General features: G+C 36.7%; 1 protein-coding gene across 6 annotated transcripts in view; it reads right to left on the bottom strand.

Annotated features, from left to right (window-relative positions):
• The window catches only part of LOC128672974 (uncharacterized), a 197,933-nt gene that overhangs the window by 12,907 nt on the left and 164,735 nt on the right, over positions 1-20,291 (bottom strand). For all 6 annotated transcript variants that reach the window (XM_053750529.1, XM_053750528.1, XM_053750527.1 and 3 more), the window contains exons 11-20: positions 13,738-13,832; positions 10,822-11,064; positions 10,070-10,211; positions 8,940-9,091; positions 7,472-7,581; positions 7,030-7,190; positions 6,419-6,685; positions 5,503-5,723; positions 879-1,062; positions 389-529 (exon numbers count right to left, since the gene is read on the bottom strand). In XM_053750529.1, coding sequence (XP_053606504.1) covers positions 389-529; positions 879-1,062; positions 5,503-5,723; positions 6,419-6,685; positions 7,030-7,190; positions 7,472-7,581; positions 8,940-9,091; positions 10,070-10,211; positions 10,822-11,064; positions 13,738-13,832 — 1,716 coding nt within the window. The remainder of the gene's footprint in view (positions 1-388; positions 530-878; positions 1,063-5,502; positions 5,724-6,418; positions 6,686-7,029; positions 7,191-7,471; positions 7,582-8,939; positions 9,092-10,069; positions 10,212-10,821; positions 11,065-13,737; positions 13,833-20,291) is intronic.

Below are 20,291 nucleotides of genomic sequence, written 5' to 3' on the forward strand. Positions count from 1 at the left end.
TGTAGCGATCTCGAAAAAAGTGAATCGATTATGACGATGATGATACGAAATTTGAATTTTTGGGAACTCTAGAGCTCTTGACAGTAAACGGTAATAGTTGTTTTTGAAAAACTGACTGAATATTAAATAAGTAAACAAGTAATACCTAATATGGAATATATATATTTTTCAAATCACTAATTTCTTTAAACATACATATTTCACCTTGCTATGAAATATTATATCAAAGGATGACCTTTTTGATCTAATGATTGCGAAATGCTGGACTTAACGTTATGGCAATAACGTTATTTGTAGATTGTGGAGTCGTTTATAGATTGTGGAGAAAAAATAAAGAATTTTTGAATTTGTACATAAATTGTAAAGAAAAAAAATGTAGACTACTTGCCAGTGTAGTAACCGGAGCACTGACAAAAATTTTTATTGTCTTCGAATGCGCAGACGCCGCTGTTGAGGCAGGGGTTCGGGTAGCATGACTCCAGGTTGGTGTCATCTGATAGCAGGAGCAGTTTGCTGTGGTATTCTGGGTCTGGAGTCGAAATGGCAAAAGACAGACAGGTTTAAAGACTTAAGCAAAGCACATTTTCAAAGGTCTTCCTTTTTATTAAACAGGAAACACCTATCCCGCATTGTCATTATTGTATAACAATATATGGCATCTTCTTCTTTTTTGCGTGTGAAGAACATATGGATATATACATATATCTTCTTTGTAGTATTATAAAGAGATGAGACTGAGCATTAGTGGGGTTCTCATGTAATGGATGACTGCCTTATCTGGAGAAAGACTTCCACCAAAAACTTCCGTAAACAATGTTCTGATATTAACCTTATACTGTGCATTTCGTTCAGTGAGATCCAGTAGAAAATAGACTCACCCTTGTTAACAACTAGTGAGATATCCACGTTGATCCCTCGTTCGCCCGAATGCTGCGTAACCAACAAAGAATGAAGGTAAGAGTTGATGATGAGAGGCGCGCTGGGTTCCATCTTGCGTTTGCTTCTTTGCACCTCGCACAGCGTCCATCGGGTGCCGTTGTCGTCTGTGTAACTGTCCTTGACCTGGCCAAAATATGGGCAAAGTTATAGATTGCTTAGTTCGTTTAAAGAATTTATATTTGTCTTAAATTACTAAAGGAGATTTCTAATTAAAACTTCCTTATTCGTTCAGGTATTGAATTTGTTATCTAAATTTCAGTTCGCTCACGCGCGTGTTGATAAACGGACCTCCCGCGACTAAAATATTTCTTATCCGTATATGCGAGCTATACCGGTCAGTCAGTGCAACGTAATAAGTCTCAAATTGACTTGCATGTTCCATTAACTCAATTATTAAATTCAATTACATAAATACATTTTAATTTTGTTCGACTCATTTTATGGCTGTTTTACGGAATCTCTGCGGTATTCGAATTGAAGTGAAGTGAATTGTGTGCGATCCTCGTCTTTGACAAATCACTATTATTACCGTCATTTTTGAACTTCGTCGTCTTCAGTCTACAACGCAGTCCGCACGGGTACTTCAGCGGGTCTCAGCCCAATTTGTCTGACCTAAGAAATTCTGATACTCCTATTGAACAACAGGTGACCTTCAGAAAAAGAATTTGCCCGAAGAATAGAGGAGCCAATGGCGGAAATGCAATGGAATATTATCATCGACATAAACAACTCGCTTGCTACTTTTCGTGATAATACTTCTCTTCAAATCATGATCGAAGAACAGAATGAAAATATTAAAAAATTAACAAATAAAGTGAGCGATTTCACATCACAAGTCAATGAATTAAAGGTAGCCACGCATAAATTACAGCTTGAGAGCAAGGTTACAAGTAAGGAGATAGAATCGTTGAAGTCGGACAATGGAAATATAACCTCTAAATATTCGGTGTTAGAAAAGGAACTCAACGAATGCAAATCGACCATTAAAAGATCTTTCTATGCAAATTTCCCATAGGGAACAACAATGCCGAATGAATAATTTGGAAATATCCGGAGTACCCTCCATTAAATCCGAAAATCTAGTGAATATTGTTTTAAAACAATAGCAACCAAAATCGGAATTCCACTAAGTTCATCGGACATAGACCACATTCGTCGCGTACGACGTTTCCCTTCATCAAAGACTGTGGATACTAGCAAGAAAGAACATTCTAAAATACCGAATATAATTGTGAGGCTCGCGCAACGTCAAAAGAAGTCCGTATATGTTTGCGGCCGTCCGGGCCAGACGTGGCCTGAGTACTGCCGACCTATCTTTGTCAATGAGCACCTGACTCCAAATAATAAAATATTATATAGTCAGGCCCGGAAGCTGGGTAGAGAACGTGGGTACGCATATATCTGGATAAAGGATTGCAAAATCTTCGTCAGGAAGAGCGATACATCCAAACCAATAATTATAAGTAGTGAAAGCTTATGAAAATAATCTGACTAACTGTTAATTCATTCTATATTGTATATCGGCGTTATTCAGGTTCTTGCATATACTATCTACTTCTATGTTTGTGTATAAAACATCTATATCACTTGTTTATTCGCTCGTTATCGGGAGATTAGTTACTATAAATGTAATACTCTTAACCACATTTTTATTGTCTAAGGACATGCTGGAGTAAAATAAAAATAAATTCCTTTGTAAATCTATGAGAATCACTAACTACAATGTATGTCATTGCTAAAACCTATACTTTAATAATTTCTTGTTCCGAGGTTGGCGGTACATCTATTTTCTGTTTACTTTGTTAATGAAATATATAAGTAATGGCTAATAAAAAATTTCTTTCCATTTATTATCAAAATGCGAGGGGCATTTTGATAATATATTTTGATAAGAAAATTTTCAACATTCGTCTACGAACAAAATCTGTCATTTTCCTACACGAAGTTTTAAATAACAATTATGACATTGTTTGCATTACCGAATCCTGGCTTAATGACGCCCTTTATAGTTCAGAATATTTTGATCAACGGTACGATGTTTTTCGATGTGACCGAGATTTAGTAATGAGCGGGTGCAAATATGGAGGCGGTGTGATGGTGTGCGTACGCCGCGATCTGTGTGCGGCCGCGAGACCGGAGTGGTGCGCGGCCCCACCCCAAATCTCAAATTCATATAGTCTGCACGTACATTCCGCACTCACCTCAACATGAGAGTATACTCACCTCTTTTTATAATCGTGTTTCTGACAAATCTCACTCATATCCAAATGATACTTTTTTAATTCTGGGGGACTTCAATGTCACTAAAGCCACTTGGAACCTATCTAGGTTAACACAAAGTACCAGTAGTATGATAGCACATAGAAGTGGCGACTTATTAACTAATCTTACTGTCGATTTTATGAATTTTTCCCTATTACATCAATTAATAAAGAATTTAATGTAAATTTGCGGCTTCTGGATTTAGTATTTAGTAATAAATCATGTTTAGTAAATAGTCCATCCAAACCGATGGTGCCAGAAGACCCCAACCACAAAGCTCTAGTTATTTACTTATCATCGTGTTCTCCCTTCATTGCATTAGATAATGGCAGTAAAGTTAAAAAAATGTTCTATAAGGCTGATTATGATGCAATTAATTGTGAACTTAAATCTCGTGACTAGATTGCTGCTCTTTCTTCCGTAGACGTTAACTCTTCTGTTGAATATTTTTATTATGTCTTAGAGGAATTAAAGGAATGTCTTGTTAATCAACATGTGCTTGAAGAATCCTTCAAGCACAGAAGCGTAGATACTAATATGGTCGCATTTGTTGAATTCCATGAACAGGGGAGGCCAAGTAGACGTCGTGTACACCGATTTCTCCAAAGCGTTTGACAAAATTAACCACAATTCACTCATTAAGAAACTGTGGAGGGTCGGTGTGCATGGTAATCTTCTCAGATGGATTGACTCCTATATAAGAAACCGTACTCAAGCTTTGTGTGTGTGAAAGGGCATCGCTCAAGTTTTTTGCCAATTCCTTCTGGTGTCCCTCAAGGCTCCCATTTAGGCCCAGTATTGTTTACTGTATACATTAATGATATTGAACAAGTCCTCCCTAACACTAAACAACTGTTATATGCAGACGACGCTAAACTGTTTCGAGTAGTCAATAATACGAACGATTGCCACTTAATCCAACATGATTTAAATTCTTTGATTAAATATTGTGACGATAATCAACTCTTCCTTAATATTGATAAATTCAAAGTAATTTCCTATACCCGAAAAAAAAAGCCAATTAAACATGTATATCTATTCAATAACAAACCAGTGGCAAGAGTCGATTCTCTCCGTGACTTAGGCATCATAATGGACAGCCAATTAACGTTTAAATCTCATTTCGACCACATCACTAGTAAGGCATTAAAACATTTAGGGTTTATCAATAGAGTTACCAAACCTTTTAGCAACAGCAATACATTAAAAATCTTTAATTTCAGTTTCGTCATATCCATCTTAGACTTTGGTTGCTGCATATGGAACCCAAATTACCACAATCACATAAATACAATTGAGAGGGTTCAAAGGAAATTTGTCAATACGCTAAACTACCGGAACGGCATCGCAGACCGACCTTACCTTGACTCTCTTAATTGTTATCAACTTCTTTCACTCCAAAATCGACGGTCTCAATTCGACATAACCTTTCTTTATAAAAATATCAATAATTTTGTTGACTCCCCTTTGCTCCTATCTAAAATTAACTTTTTAACTAAAGTCAGGCTCCTAGTTCGTTCTTCTCGTCGTCTAAACATATTAGTGCCGCCTCCTCTTCACAAGAATTATACCAGAAATATTTTTTTCCATAGATGTTTAGTAAAATACAATAGCGATTTCTCCGACTTAGACCTATTTTCGAATTCTTTAGCAACCACTAAAAACTTTCTTCACAAAAAATTGATACAATAGTTATCCTCTTTGATTGTGTGTATCTCTCGCCTTTTATTCTTAGTTTATATAAATTTGGTAATGTTTGTCAACACTGTGTTAACGTAATTATACTATGTATAACTTAAATAAGATTCGGCACTGTTTTTGTCTACTACTTAAAATTTGTTTTTATTGAATGTAAATATCCTGTATAATGACTGTTATGTGCCAAAATAAATGAAAAAAAAAATTACCTGATTATCTGATAGATAAGATGTATGATACCATATAGGTAAAAGTTGAGCAGATATTTCATTCGTTTAGGTAATAACTTGATTAACAAATAAATGCCAATAGAACTACGTACAAAACTAAAACAGTAAGTAGCTAAAAGACATCAATAAATCTGACTCACGTAAACAGACCCCTAAGGGTTCCCATTTTGTAGAAATATGGGGTGCAGTAATCACGGTTTGCACGTAGTATCTAGTCGAGGTGAAGCCAAGTGGAAACCAGGGCTTGGTGTTGAAAGCCTAATGCCATATCCATCAGGACGTTAAGTAAGCTCCCTACTCTCACAGCCGGGTGCCAGTGTGTCAATAAGCCACTACTACATGAACGCTGGAATCTTCAAAGATCATTTTTCACCTGTATCCAGCCGTTTCCATCTCCACATGGAGCGTCCTCCTCCACCGCGATCACTGCGCGAGCTCTATACAAGGCCAGGGCTAAGGTGTGTCTCGGCGGCGCGATCAGCCGAGCGCTGAGCGTCGCGCGCGGCGGCGGCGGCGCCGGCCAGTTGGGGGGCACCACGCGCCCGCGACGATTTGCACCTAGATCCACCACGTGGCTGACGTTCACCAAATTCACTGTAAAGTGATTCATTTTAATAAGACACACAGTTAGAGTGACGGATGGGCCGACGACATAACTAAGTTCGCAGGGATTGGTTTAGAGAAGCACGGGACAGCAACTCGGCCGTGGAAAGAAGTTGTCGAACGGCTTTGATATTGACAAGACAGCTGCTAACGTCTTAAATTAACACCGCATAGTATTAGCTAGAGCTTAGCCCAGTCATTCCACTACCAACCTTTTACCATCACGAGGTAATCGCCAAATGAGTTTATGAAACATAGATGTTGCCCGCGGTTTTGCTCCCGTGGGAATTTTGAGATAAAATATAACTTATAGCAATCTTGGATAATGTACCTTTCAAATGGTGAAAGACTTTTTGAAATCGGTTCGATAGTTTCGGATATTACCCACCTCAAACAATCTTGCAAACTCACAAACGCTTACCTCTTTATAATAATAGTATAAATGTAGATAGGGTGTGAATTATGTAAAGAAACAAGACGTAAAGAATTCCTTCCAATTTTTTTTCGTTTACCGAAAGGTACAGTATCATCTACATTAACAGAACTTAGCACAAACCTTTCTTTATTTAATGTTGCTGATATTTTAACGACCTTGCAGTCGCCGTTGCTATACGCAATTACATTTTTAAAGCGCGAAAGATCAACCAATATTAACCATGTGTAGTATCAAAGAATAAACATCTTACCAGTCTTAAAATACGCCAAAAACCCGACCCCGGTGACATTTTCTCCCGTCCTCAATCGCAACTTTAGAACTTCCGACTTGGACACAAACAGGCCGTTGGTCAATATGTTAGCATTTACGAATGGACGGATCGGCACTGTCTGGGTGTCCACTTGCACCTCCAGGTAGGAGTCTTCAGGCACTGTCTCTGATATGTTTATGGGGACTCCCTTCTGGAACGTGCCGTAGCCGAAGTCAAAGAAACTCACGTTTAGGAAGACGCGTTTGCCTGGGGATGTAAAAATAAAGGAATCATTATGCCGGATGCAGACTATCGCCGAACTCAGACAGATATCTGTCACTGAGTTCGGCGATGGTGTGTAGCTGGCATTAGACACAATTATATATAATAATAGCTCAAAAATTTTGGCTCTCTCTCTCATCTCTGCATGTTCCCGGTAGCATTCAGGGTTGTGAAGACTGCCTGACGTCAACCTTCCCATAGTTCATTTCTTTAGTCGCTTCGTACGACATCCACGGGAGGACATGGAGCGGTCCTATTCCAGGGCGGTTCCTGTGGCTAAATAATTTATATTTGTAACTAAAACTTTTGATAACAGTATTTCTATCAACCTGTAGGGGCAAGGATGTCAATGGTGCAGTCCAGGTCGGGCAACAGAAAGTGCGGGTAGTTAGGGCTCCGCAGCACGCCCTCCTTGGATGTGAAGGTCTGCGACGGACACCCGGGCAGCTCCACCGCGTGCCACGTCAGTGAAAATCCCGCGCCCTGGGTACTGAAACACCAAATATAATACGAGTTTATTTTCATTTATCATGTTCATAAAACTTGATGACAACATTATAATTAGTTGAAAGCCGCCGAAAATAGGATTTCAAACTGTAGAACAAAGTAAAATCTTCGTGTACTTTGCTGGTTGTTAAGGCTATATGATGTATGATATTTATTAAAGAGAAAAAATGAAAAAAAAAAACAACAGATAAAATATGTAAATTTAATTTCATTTCGATTACCTGAAATAAAGTTTATTTTTAATCAACATGAATCATGACTCACTTGTAATCTGAATGGAAGTGCAGCACTGCTTTGTTAGCGCTGGCGACCCATCTGGTTTCGGTCACAGACCCGCAGTACCTTGACGACTTGAAGTTCTTCACGTCTCTCAGCTGACAAAACAATATCGATACTTTATTCGATGCGATCGTACAAACATGTTGATTAGACGATTATTCGCTAAAACAATTTTCCCTCATTTTAGTTTACAATGTTAAAAATTAAACAGTTTTAAGTAAATTACGAAGATAGGTGGAAAAATAAGGGGGAGATCCTTTGGCCAGCAGTGGAACGTCGATCTAAAGGTAAAAAAAGTAAATTACACCTCAACATTAACCAGAATATAACTTAAATATCCTCTCCCTCTTCTTGAGTCGGGGTTTAGAACCTAAAAGGACTTACATGAGACCATAATAAAGGTAGGTACCTACTCGTATTTGTACCTTCACTAGCTACACTACGCTCTGAACTAAACAAATCTGATTTACACAGCCGATAAACAGACATACATTAATACTTTTGAAACCTTTGTCATTTTTCTTCTATCTGTATTTTAAAACATCTAAATAAAATAGAAAACGAGAAAATGCGCATTTCACTGACATAGAATCGATATGTATGCAAATATTTTTATCCAACCAATCTTGCTGGCAGCCCATCCGAGTTTCAATTACTTACTACCTGCGTAATTGAATCTCAGGAAATATTTTCGAATATAAATCTGTGAGTTAAATAAAAACATTTTCATTTTTATATAAGGTCAGAAATATTTCTATTTAGGTACATAAATAAGGTGAGGCTTGCAATTTTAAAAAGAGCGAGCAATATGTTGATAAACTGTGTGAGGGAGCCGAATATACTGTGTATGATAAAGTCACAGCGGTTGCGCTGAGTCATCTTCAGATTCTTTGAATAGCTGCACTATATAAATAAATAAATATATTACGACAACACTATAAATACATAAATAACAAATCACACAGATTGAGTTAGCCCCGAAGTAAGTTCGAGACTTGTGTTATGGGATACTAACTCAACGATACTATATTTTATAAAATATACATATATAGATAAACATCCAAGATCCGGGCCAATCAGAAAAAGATCATTTTCCATCATGTACCGACCGGATATTAACAAAAGTATTGGGCTATTCTCCAACTTTTTGACTCTAGAAAAAAGTATCTGATTTAACTAAAATCAGATACCTTTTAAGTTTTTCAGAGTCAAAAACAAAATTTTATGTGGAACAGACCTTGTGACGTCACTGACCGAAGGTTAGGTAGGTTCCTAAATTTCGTAATTAATAAAACTAATCAATTAAAGTGACATTGAATTATCTTGTTTGATCATTCAAACAACTTCATACATTTTATTTTTAATCCAGTGGAATAGCCAATTATTTAAAACTTGCCTTACTTAAATATGGCTGTGACGGTATAAATTCTGAATTGGTTTGACTGTGGCTTACCTCAACAAAGTCATAGAGGCAGTCCTTCTGGTACTCCAGCTCGATGGTCTGGAAGACGAAGACCAACCGCGTGTCTTGTGGCCCCACCACGTGCACCCAGTAGTCGAGGTCGTTGTCATACAAGTTGGGGTGGTTCGGACTTGACAGAATGCCTGGACAATTAAAGGATTAATTTTAACGAAACTCATAATAGTTCCTATCGTGGTGATAACATGAAAGCGGTTGTGGTCTAGTGGTTTAGACGCCAGCCTGTGATCCGAAAGGTCTCTGGTTCGAATATTAAATGTGCCACATGAATTTGTACACCAGTCTGACCCATGTATAGTAAGTAGTTTTGATAGACCCCTATTAGCATACGCCGAAGGAAAACATCTTGAGGAAATCTGCACTATAATTGATGATTAATCAGGTGCCAGGCACTGAGTTTAACGGAGAAGGCAATGGCAAATTACACCATTAATAATGATCGGGAAATCGTTCTTTTTAATGAGGAATACGACTATAATAAGAGAATTAATATCATCTTCCACATGCACTTGCTCCTTAAAAAGAGAAATGCTCCCATTTTTGTGGGCTCTTGGCACTGTTTACTTCATAATATAAAGTTTGAAAACATATATAGTAGGTAGTAGAATATATCGTTGAACTTAATTTAAATATAATGTGCTTCCTACTGTGGCTGTTACGGATATTACGAGAACCAGCTGAAAAATTGATAGGAGCTCTAGAGGAAACAGTTCGATCGTAAACATTGGATTTGCTCGTTATTTACTGCCAATCAGTATATGTTATGATGTGAACCTTATTAGTGACGCGAAAGTGTGCAATATGGATGTGCAAATAGTGTGGTTCCTGTCCTAAAATCGCATATACTCTCATACTAGGTGAATGAAATAAAAAGACTTGTCAATTGTTAGGCAATGATAACATTCATAAAGATAGATGTCGTTAGCAGCCTTTCGTAAATCATGGCCGAATCTTAAACTTGACAGCTGTTAACAACTGGTTAATGTGCGACTGGATGCTAGTCATAAAATCACAGCTGGTTCTTCAAAATTTTAATGTTTATTTATCACCCCTGGCTTCGGGTCCCCAAAGCCGCAAACAAATCAACGGAAACACGATCTAACCTGAAGTGCCTTCAAACGTTCTATTCTTGACGACATGGTCAGCATTGAGCTTCCTCTTGCAGACGTAGCCTCCTGTCGCCGCGCACTTATGTAAGGTCCAGTACAATCCGCTCGGCTGTGATGGGATGGGTGACGACCTCCACTGCGAACCAACAGGAACTCCTTTATATGGCTAAAGTTGTAATAGTCGAAGCTATTTATTAGTTGCAGCCAGTTTAGATTTCCCAATCGTTTGTTTTACCTTAACCCATTATGTACTCGTATCTGACGACTGTGAAAAATGTATGTTCTTCCCACAATTCTATATATTTAGTTCTACTTACATCAATTCATCTATTAGTAATGTTCCTTTAGGGCTGAAGCCTGCTGTGCTAATTGATGGTAAGTTTTTAATAACGAACAGAATTTAGTTTGACCTAAATCGCGCAGTGCCCCGTTCACCACGGGCGACCGAAACCAAGAGCATTTCATAACTTTTGCCATATTGGCTTTTCGAGACCGGCCCTAACACATAATTTTACTATTACGCAGCCAGCTTAGATGGCTGTATAGACTACAACATAGGTGGATACAGTTCCCTGAAATAAATTTCTAATGCTTAAGAAAGCAAGACTTTGCAAAACTATTCGTTACGTAAGGTGGCCATGCTTGGCAACAAGCTGGGTTCCCGTCAACCTAGCTGAATTGACCACAGAGAGAGAAGAAGAGAGCTCATACAAATAAATAAATTTTAAAAGAAAATTGACAACAACCTGCACTCCCAAGCAAGAGTCCACAGCGTCATCAGTTTCGTTATACGGCGGCCAGGCTTGGTACACAACTGGGCTCCCGTCAACCCAGCTGAAGTTGTCTCTCCCCCCTCCCCCCCACTGCGCCCCCAACCAGTAGACTGAGCCGGCGCTGTAGTCACTGCTTTGTCGGATACCCGTGATGATGAAGCGTTCCTCATCAGGTGAGTGGATGGAAGTTAGCTGCATGTTCAGGCCTTCGCACACCTGGGACAGATAATAGAAAAGTGACGGAACTAAAACTGAAAACCACTTCTATTTAAGGAACGTGGAATCTTTATAACACATTTATTAGATAAAAGTGAAAAATTCTTCAAGTTTATGTTTCTTCATGGGGTTTAGTTGACAATTCTATTAACCGTAATGTTCTCATCGACACAAAGCGGCGCGATGCGACGCAAAAATATCAAATGTAAGTTATATTATGACGACCTCGGTGGCGCACTGGTAAGGTTCTTGCCACTGAAGGCCCCGGGTTCGATCCCCGGTCGGGTCATGATGGAAAATGATCTTTTTCTGATCGGCCCAGGTCTTGGATGTTTTTCTATATATGTATTTGTTATAAAATATAGTATCGTTGAGTTAGTATCCCATAACAAGTCTCGAACTTACTTTGGGGCTAGCTCAATCTGTGTAATTTGTCCTAATATATTTTATTTTTATTTTATTAGTGTCCTAGTATACAGTGGACGAAGTGCGGGTTAGCATTTGACTTCCCACCATCGAATTGATTCGAAATAAGACACAGCGAACCAATCACATTTCGCCATTGTGACGCAACGACAACCACACTGCAATGTCATTGGTTCGCTGCGTCTCACTTCCAATCGATTCGATGGCGAGAAGTGAAATGCTAACCTGTACTAACCCCTCAGGACACAGCCATTTGACATTTTCGCAACGCATAGCGTCGCATCGTATCGCGTCGCTTTGTTTCAATGAGTGGTTAGAGAATAGAGAATCGAGAATTAATATCATCTTAAATTTACTTGATACTTACCTACTGTTCGTTACAGAACTAATAGGTAGTTAAAATAAAATACTTGGAGCTAAGAATTAGATAATTATATTTTTCTTTGTTCTTACAAATTGGTATAATGAAAAATAGAAATCGAATCGAATGACAGGAAAAAAAACAATAGAAAAAACTAGATTTGTAGTGCGCGCGCAGGAATAAAATTTAAATTGTCGTGTTCGATAGCCATTGGCTGCCGCGCGAGGGGTCGCGGGCGGGACGTGCCTAGTGTTGTGGTGTACTGGCGTAGACACCCACAAAACAAAATAATATATTCATAATAATATTCAATCAATATATGCAACTATATTATAGATTATTGGAAGTTTAATACTTATTCATACATGAGGATGATGTATGTAATGGTCATCATGACATAGACCCGATTTTATAATGAAGCTCAAGATACGAAACGTACGTACTTCTAGGTACATATCGAAATAAATATCTAATACAAATAAAATCGTTTACTTTACAAAATCACAGTTTATTTTTCGGCTTAATGAGATAATGATAAGTTAACCTTTCCTTTATTAAAATCACTTTAGACGGCAGCAAAGTAAAATCTTATTACCCACAATGTTTTCACCATAAATCTTCATTTGACCTGAATGCAAGCTAAACGAGATAACGAAGCGCGGTCGGATTTTTGGTGCGGATACAGACGCCGGTAATATATTGCGAAGACGTTGAAAATTATTTTACAACGGTGTAAGAAACCATTGTTTGTGATACAAGACATGTAGCCCGCATGCCACCAGGTTGGCCGCATGCCTGTTTTCTTGCTCTGTAGTTTAAAAAAATCTTATATTTTGGCAATTAGCTTTTGACAGCTGAAAAATATCTCCCTCTCTGTCACCTCAGCATTCGCGGTTGCGTTCGAAGCTGAGACAAAAAATATTTAAAACATTTTGAAATGTCAGAACATCTAGTAAATTATGTTGTCAACATTGAAACGGTCGAACTGAGAATGGAAAACATTTGTATGAAAAAATGTTTTAATGAATTTTGACGTTTCGATTAGAAAAGCTAAAAGTATAGTTGACATCATGATTGCAATCTATACATATAATAAAACTGTGAGTAGGCTGTCTGTACATAGGAGATTTTAAAGAAAAATAAATATGGGGTCTCTTTTCTTCTTAAATAAATGTAATGAAATTATTTAGGTACATTTAATTTGGAATATGACGTGAAAAAGTGCCTGTGAATGCCTAATTTCTAAATAAATAATTTGACTTTTAAGTTAATTTCTGTCTGTATGTTTGTTCTACCTAACTACTGTATACTTTATATTATACTGTCTAATTTAAAATCTGCTATAGATTATATCGAGTATAAAAATATTGAGTATAAAAATTAAAAGACGCCAATATGAATACTCCTTTACGATCGCCATCGGAATGTAAAGGATTATGGATTTCGACTCTAAAATTCTATGAAACTCAACGGGCTTCGATCAAAAAGTTATGTAGTCTTGTTAAAATGTTGCTCTTAGTTTATCAGCTGTCAAAATCATTGCAAAGTTTGATGAGGTCGATCCATGGAGGCTTTTAGATTGCTTTTCCTAATACGTGTGTGTTCCGCCCTAGAAATAGACCACTACTTTTGTACTACTAGATATTTTTATATTTCCGTAGATGTATTTTGAGGTGACAAAAAGATAAAAGTCTTAATATCTGAGAGCCAACAAGAGCATTCCCAAAGAGGGTTGACGTCAAGCGGTCGGTAGTAAATCCACAGTAAAATCTTCAAAATTTGCAAAGATATGTTTTCTGACCTTCGGGGCGTCACAGTTCAGAATGAAACCGAGTGACCGAGTAAAGAAATGTTTAGAAAAATTATCTGGGTCGATTACTATTCACCTGTTTAGCAGTAATCCAAGAAGCCTTCGGGTGCCCGGAGATGAGGTAGCAATGACCGTCGAACAGAACTTGCTTTATGTCCATACAAGATTGTGCTGGAACAAACATGTTTTGTCAAATAAAACAAAATAATAAATAAATATATTAGGACAAAATCACACAGTTTGAGCTAGCCCCAAAGTAAGTTCGAGACTTGTGTTTATAGGATACTAACTCAACGATACTATATTTTATAACAAATATTATATATATAGATAAACATCCAAGACCCGGGCCAATCAGAAAAAGATCGAATTCCATCATGACCCGACCGGAGATCGAACCCGGGATCTCTCGGTTCAGTGGCAAGAACCTTACCACTGCGCCACCGAAGTCGCCAAGCAAAGCAAACAAATACACTTTAACATTTTATTATCAATAGCATTTGTCAAATGTAGATGTCGTAGCTATTTTGTAGCAGCGCTACGACATGCTACGATATCGTAGCACTCCTATCTGTGGCAAAGCAAAGAAGTGCTACGAAATTGTAGCTATCTTGTAGCATCGCTACGATATGTTACGATATCGTAGCATTATACAGCTATTCATATGAATATTCAAATTCAAATCATTTATTCAGAAATTAGACCTTCACAAGCACTTTTTCTCGTCAAATTTTATATTTATAGTTATTTCTCATAAGCTACTGGCATTTCGGAACGACCACTGCTGAGAAGAAATGCCGAAAGAAACTCATTTGAACAGTGTTGGTCCCTATCATGCCAGAAGGGCTTACCATTATTGTTTCTTACAATGTTTTTTTTTTTCAATCAATATATAAAAGTACATAATGTACATAGTCAAAAGGTGTATCAAAACAGGTTATGATTGTGATCCGAGTGCTGATCTGGAGCAAAGTAACGAAGTGCTGCGGAATCGTTGCTATGTTGTACTCGTAGCAGCGCTACGACGTAGCACTGTCAATATTAATTATGCAGTTTTTACGTAGCCAATTATTTCATATTGATGACCAATTTGAAACGTAAATGAGCGGCGGTAAAATGTTAGGGTAATCAAAATTATACTAAATTAATTCAAATTAAAAGTTTATACTAAATTATGAATAATACAAATGTGCGAAAAAATTTTATGCACCAACCTAAATTATAGTAATACAAAAAATTAGGGGAACCAATAGAGACCCCTATAATATGTAGGGGATTTTAAAATAACCTAGAAAATACAGCCCTATAGTTACAACGTATGAACGTACATAATCACAGCCTTATGTTATAGGTAATTGCTGCTATACTCGCTTCTATTCCCAGTATTATCCATATATAAGCTTCCAATAAAGCCTCATACGGTATTAACTTTGTTATTTTAATAGCACAATCATTGCCTGTTTTATACTGCACGCAGTTAACCTGAATGCAAGTATTTCTCATAATATCGACGACCTCGGTGGCGCAGTGGTAAAGTTCTTGCCACTGACTGATTGGCCCGGGTCTTGGATGTTTATCTATATATGTATTTGTTATAAAATATAGTATTGTTGAGTTAGTATCCCATAACACAAGTCTCGAACTTACTTCGGGGCTAACTAATAATCTGTGTGATTTGTGCATAAAAAAAATATATGAAATCTACACGAGGACGTGTATGTACATATGTGTGTATGTGATAATCTTCGGAACTATTCAACCAGGTTTCAGAATTCTCCTTAGCTACATTACTCCTGAGTAACTTATCTAAATCTATACATATCTATACATATAATAAAATTGTGAGTGAGAGTGTGTCTGTACATAGGATATATTAAAGAACAATAATTATGATGGGTTTTTATGTGACTAATAAAAGCCAAAATATATTTGTTTTAATTTTGTCTATCTGTCTGTTGTTTGTTTGTTCGCGAATCAGGCAAAAACACACGTATAAATTGTTTTGTCTTCTATTAGTCCCCCCCATAAAGATCCCTCATAAATATTTAAAAAAAATATCTTTTATGTGCAGTACATAGGCCATTTACAGTTTAATTATATGTACAGAATCAATATATTCGTGTAACATTTATATACCTATAACATTACCTTAGTACGAACAGTGACATGACGTTATAAAGTTTAAATAAAGAAATAAAACAAAATGAAAAAAATATGTATTGGTGCTAGGGTGCGGGTCGGGCCGGTGTTAAAGTTTTTAAAATTAAATAGTTCTCACATTTTCATAGTGCAAAAATAATTCAACTAATTCAGATGTTAATAACAATAAAAAATAATTCGTTAAGCCCCGTGGAGCCTGTATAATTATTATTATGAGATTTTTGAACTCATTTAGAGTATAATAAAACCCATTTTTGTACGTTTTCGTAATGGTTTAAATGTGTTAGCGCTTGTGAATTAAATTATATAGATTGATAATTTGGGTAAATTATGATATGCATAAGCATATCACACTTTACTTTACACTTTACTACATTAACGTTAACTTGAATCTGTATAGAAAAATGCAGAGTACGCCATTTTATCTGAACGTCAGCGGCGCACAGGTTAAAGTCAACGTCAAAGTTGACTGGTCTCTCTGGTGGACTCTCTCTTACGAAAAGCCTTAGTATTTTAAAGCTGGAATCACGGAGCTGGGGCATAGAACTTGAGGTTAGGACTAATAGCTATTTAGCCCTCGAGATATTTTCGAAAAGGATAAGGTAAAAGGCGTAAAAACAATTTTATTCTACCATCCATTTTACGGGAACGTTCACTTCATGAACTTAACCACAATGTTATAACGGTCAGGTAAGTGAAATAATCGCGAGGCGGTACCTAACGAAAACTTATATTGTTTTAGTGCTACTGAAACTGCAACTCAGGTTGGATGGAATTCACCAAAATAAATTGTGGCCGTCCAAATCAAAAGGGACCTTGTAGCGGCTGGCATTTAGGTCTTTATTGCCGTTGTTCGAATACAAAACAACGGTAATAATGGCGTAAGTTTCGGGCGCAATAATCTCCCTTTTGATTTGGACGGCCACAATTAATAAATAGTTTGTGCGTGTGCTGTGTGTACTGCAGTATGTAAGAAAATATATTCACGTTATAAATGATGATAGCATCGTCAACTTTGACGTTAACTTTAACGTGCGCAGATAAACACAAAGTACACCATTTTGTCTAAACGTCAGCGGCGCGCCGGTTGAAATCGATGTCAATTTGCCGATGCAACTTACCTTAAGTATTTGTAAACTAAATTTAATTATATAATATTTGTGTCAATTTAGTATGTATGTGGTCTGTTATTGAAGCGGTGGTGGTGTATAGGTTAAGACGCCCGCCTGTGGAGAAGGCAATGGCAAACCACTCCATTACTAATGCCAAGAAAGTTGTTGTGTGTGTTTAATATTCCACGTAATAACCACGACCCTCAGCCATGAGGAATACGACTATGAAGAAGAAGGAGAAGTATGTATTTAACATAAAGTATATTATGTATGAATAACATTTTCATTTTTAAAAATAATAACATCAGAACTGGCTGAAAACAAGTTTTTTTTATTCAGAATAAAAACGAAAACGCACACAGCGCATTATTTAAATTTCGAATACGGGTAGCGCAACAAAAAGAGTCGAAATTGAGGCTTCATAACCCCTGAAGTGCAGCAAAGAACATTTTGAACGTTTTTGCTATAAAACTGTAGATTTAATTTATCCAACGCTATATTCATTTACACGTTCGCTAGACAGGCTAAAGAAGCGCGTTTAGTCTACTTTAAACCCTACTGCAACGGATTAAGGGTAAAGTTTGTCTGTTTAGTTATAATTCCAACTAGGTTAGTTCAAAAATTTCGTAATAATAATAAACTCCCGCGGTGTCGGAGCGATAATAACAGGTTTTGTTTCTTAGCAAATTAGCGAACTATACAATAATTTGCTGGCTGAAATTTCACTCGTATACTGAAAACAAAGTCAAAAATTACATACATAGGTTCGTGATATATAAATAAAATAAATTAGGACAAATCACACAGATTGAGCTAGCTCCAAAGTAAGTTCGAGACTTGTGTTATGGGATACTAACTCAACGATACTATATTTTATTACAAATACATATATCGATAAACATCCAAGACCCGGGCCAATCAGACAAAGATCATTTTCCATTATAACACAACAAAAATTTTTTTTCAAGATTTTATTCGACTATTTTGTCGGCGTGATCAATATGTATACCCATACCAAATTACATAATTCTAGTACTAACAGTTTTAAGTTAGACCGTGGACGGACGGACGGACAGACGGACACGGCGTAACTATAGTTGTCCTTGTCTTTGGGACTACGGAGGTCTAAAAAGGTAGATAGATCATAATAATTTCGCCACACATTTCTAGACACGTGGCATCGTAACCCGCCGAAATAGACTTGTTCGTTGTTCGTAACAATGTTACGACATAAAACACGGTACAGAAGTCAAGATTTGTTAGAAATAGAGTTCAGCTTACAGATAATTCTTCATTTATACATTCACATTGTTAATCTTTCACCTTCTCGACCTCGGTGGCGCAGTGGTAAAGTTCTTGCCTCTGAACCGAAAGGTCCCGAATTCTATCCCCGGTAGGGTCATGATGGAAAATGATCTTTTCTGATTGGCCCGGGTCTAGGATATTTATCTAAATAAGTATTTGTTATAAAATATAGTATCGTTGAGTTAGTATCCCATAACACAAGTCTAGAACTTACTTTGGGGCTGGCACAATCTGTGTGATTTGTCATAATATATTTATTTATTCTCAATAACTTTAACCTTCAATATCTTTAACCTTTTTTGAAGATTTCCCCTTCTTTCATGTTAAAACAGAGCATTGGATTGAGGTGATTTTTGGAATGGAGATCGTTGAAGAGCTGGAGTGACTTATGCTTCCTTTTTTGCCACTGATCATAATTTAGTTAGGTATATTTATATATATATAAAAACGCGCTGTATGTTACCAAACCATAGTGTGGATTAATTTCGTAGAATAACCTAGATAATGTACATACATACACACGGAGGATAAAATACACACACACGGAGTGTGTGACGCGACGACAACAACACCGCAATTGGTTCGCTGCATCTTACTTCGAATCGATTTAATGGTCAGAAGTGAAATGCAAACCCGCACTTCGCCCTCAAGTCTATCATCAGGTTTATCATCTATTTACACTTTATTTTGTCTCTTCAACAAGGCAAACTTATGAGAATCCCTCTGTCAAGGTAAACAAAGAATGCGGGCTATAACTTCATAAAAGTTGCGGAATTGAACTTTGTGTTTGCGGAATAATAATATGTTTCAATAAGTATAGATTAATAGACTGTATGTGTCTGTTATATTATTAAAACATCCTACATTTTATTAATCCTAACTAGTATTATAAATGCGAAAGTAAGTTTGTTTGTTTGTGATCTCTTCACGCTATATCTACTCAACCTATCTTCTTGAAATTTTGCATACATATGCAGTATGGAGAAGGACATTAGGGTACCATTCATTCTTGAAAAATAACCGTTATCGAGGTAAATTTACGCGGGCGAAGCCGCGGGCAAAAGATAATACTCGGTATAAATGCGACAAGTTGGCTGTTTGTTACCTCAATTTCACAAATTATTACGGATGAAATTGGATCAAATTCTGTACACGTAATATTTATACGAAATAAGGCACTTTTTATCCCGAAAATCTTACGGGGGCATATCTCGGGGTGAAATATAATAAAAATTGTTTCATTTAACTGTGTCCAAATATTGCTTTTATCTATGGTGTCCAACCAATTTCTGGTCGAATTTAACGTCTCCCTGCACAGCTAGCAATTTATCGCCCGAGTATCCACAAACAAAACGTAAACAACGAAATTGATTCCAAAATATTATATTTGCTTTCAATTAATCTGACCTATCTGGTTTAACTACAATCAATTATGAACTGTATTAAATTGAAATACAGCTTAAATTCTCATTTTCCATTCAGCATTAATTGCAAGATTGAAATGTTTCTGAATTGACGGTAGATAGAGACGCGTAGAACGATCCAGAATATCCATATTCACGTTAATCTGATTTGAACTTTATTGGTTAGGTGTTAAGGTCGTTTCTATGATAGAAAATTTTAGAATTCAGTTTTCCGGAACCATGTGTCATTTGAAACTGTTTATATTTCAACTTGTAAACTAACGTATATTTTGGATTATTTCCAAGCGTCCAAGAAAAGTTGTAAAGTTTATGTCAGTCAAGTATAGTAGAGGAATATTTTCCATTGTTTTGTCTAAAAATTATAAATATGTTTTGTGATATTAAATAAACTCGTCTTCAAATTCCGTATGTACTAATTCTTTCTTATTAATGTTATATAGAATCGTAGACGACAATTTGATTTACACAATAGGTCACAAATTTATATTGTTTAGAGCCAAGCTAGAATTTTTCATGCGAAGTAGTGAAATCATAAGACAGATTTTAGTCACTAGACACCCACGATTTTAGTTATTCTTTTATTTGTATAGCTTCAATGATTTTTTATAGCTTTTTTAAGAATAGCTAGT

The sequence above is a fragment of the Plodia interpunctella genome, chromosome 10, assembly GCF_027563975.2.
Source record: "Plodia interpunctella isolate USDA-ARS_2022_Savannah chromosome 10, ilPloInte3.2, whole genome shotgun sequence".
NCBI lineage: Eukaryota > Metazoa > Arthropoda > Insecta > Lepidoptera > Pyralidae > Plodia > Plodia interpunctella.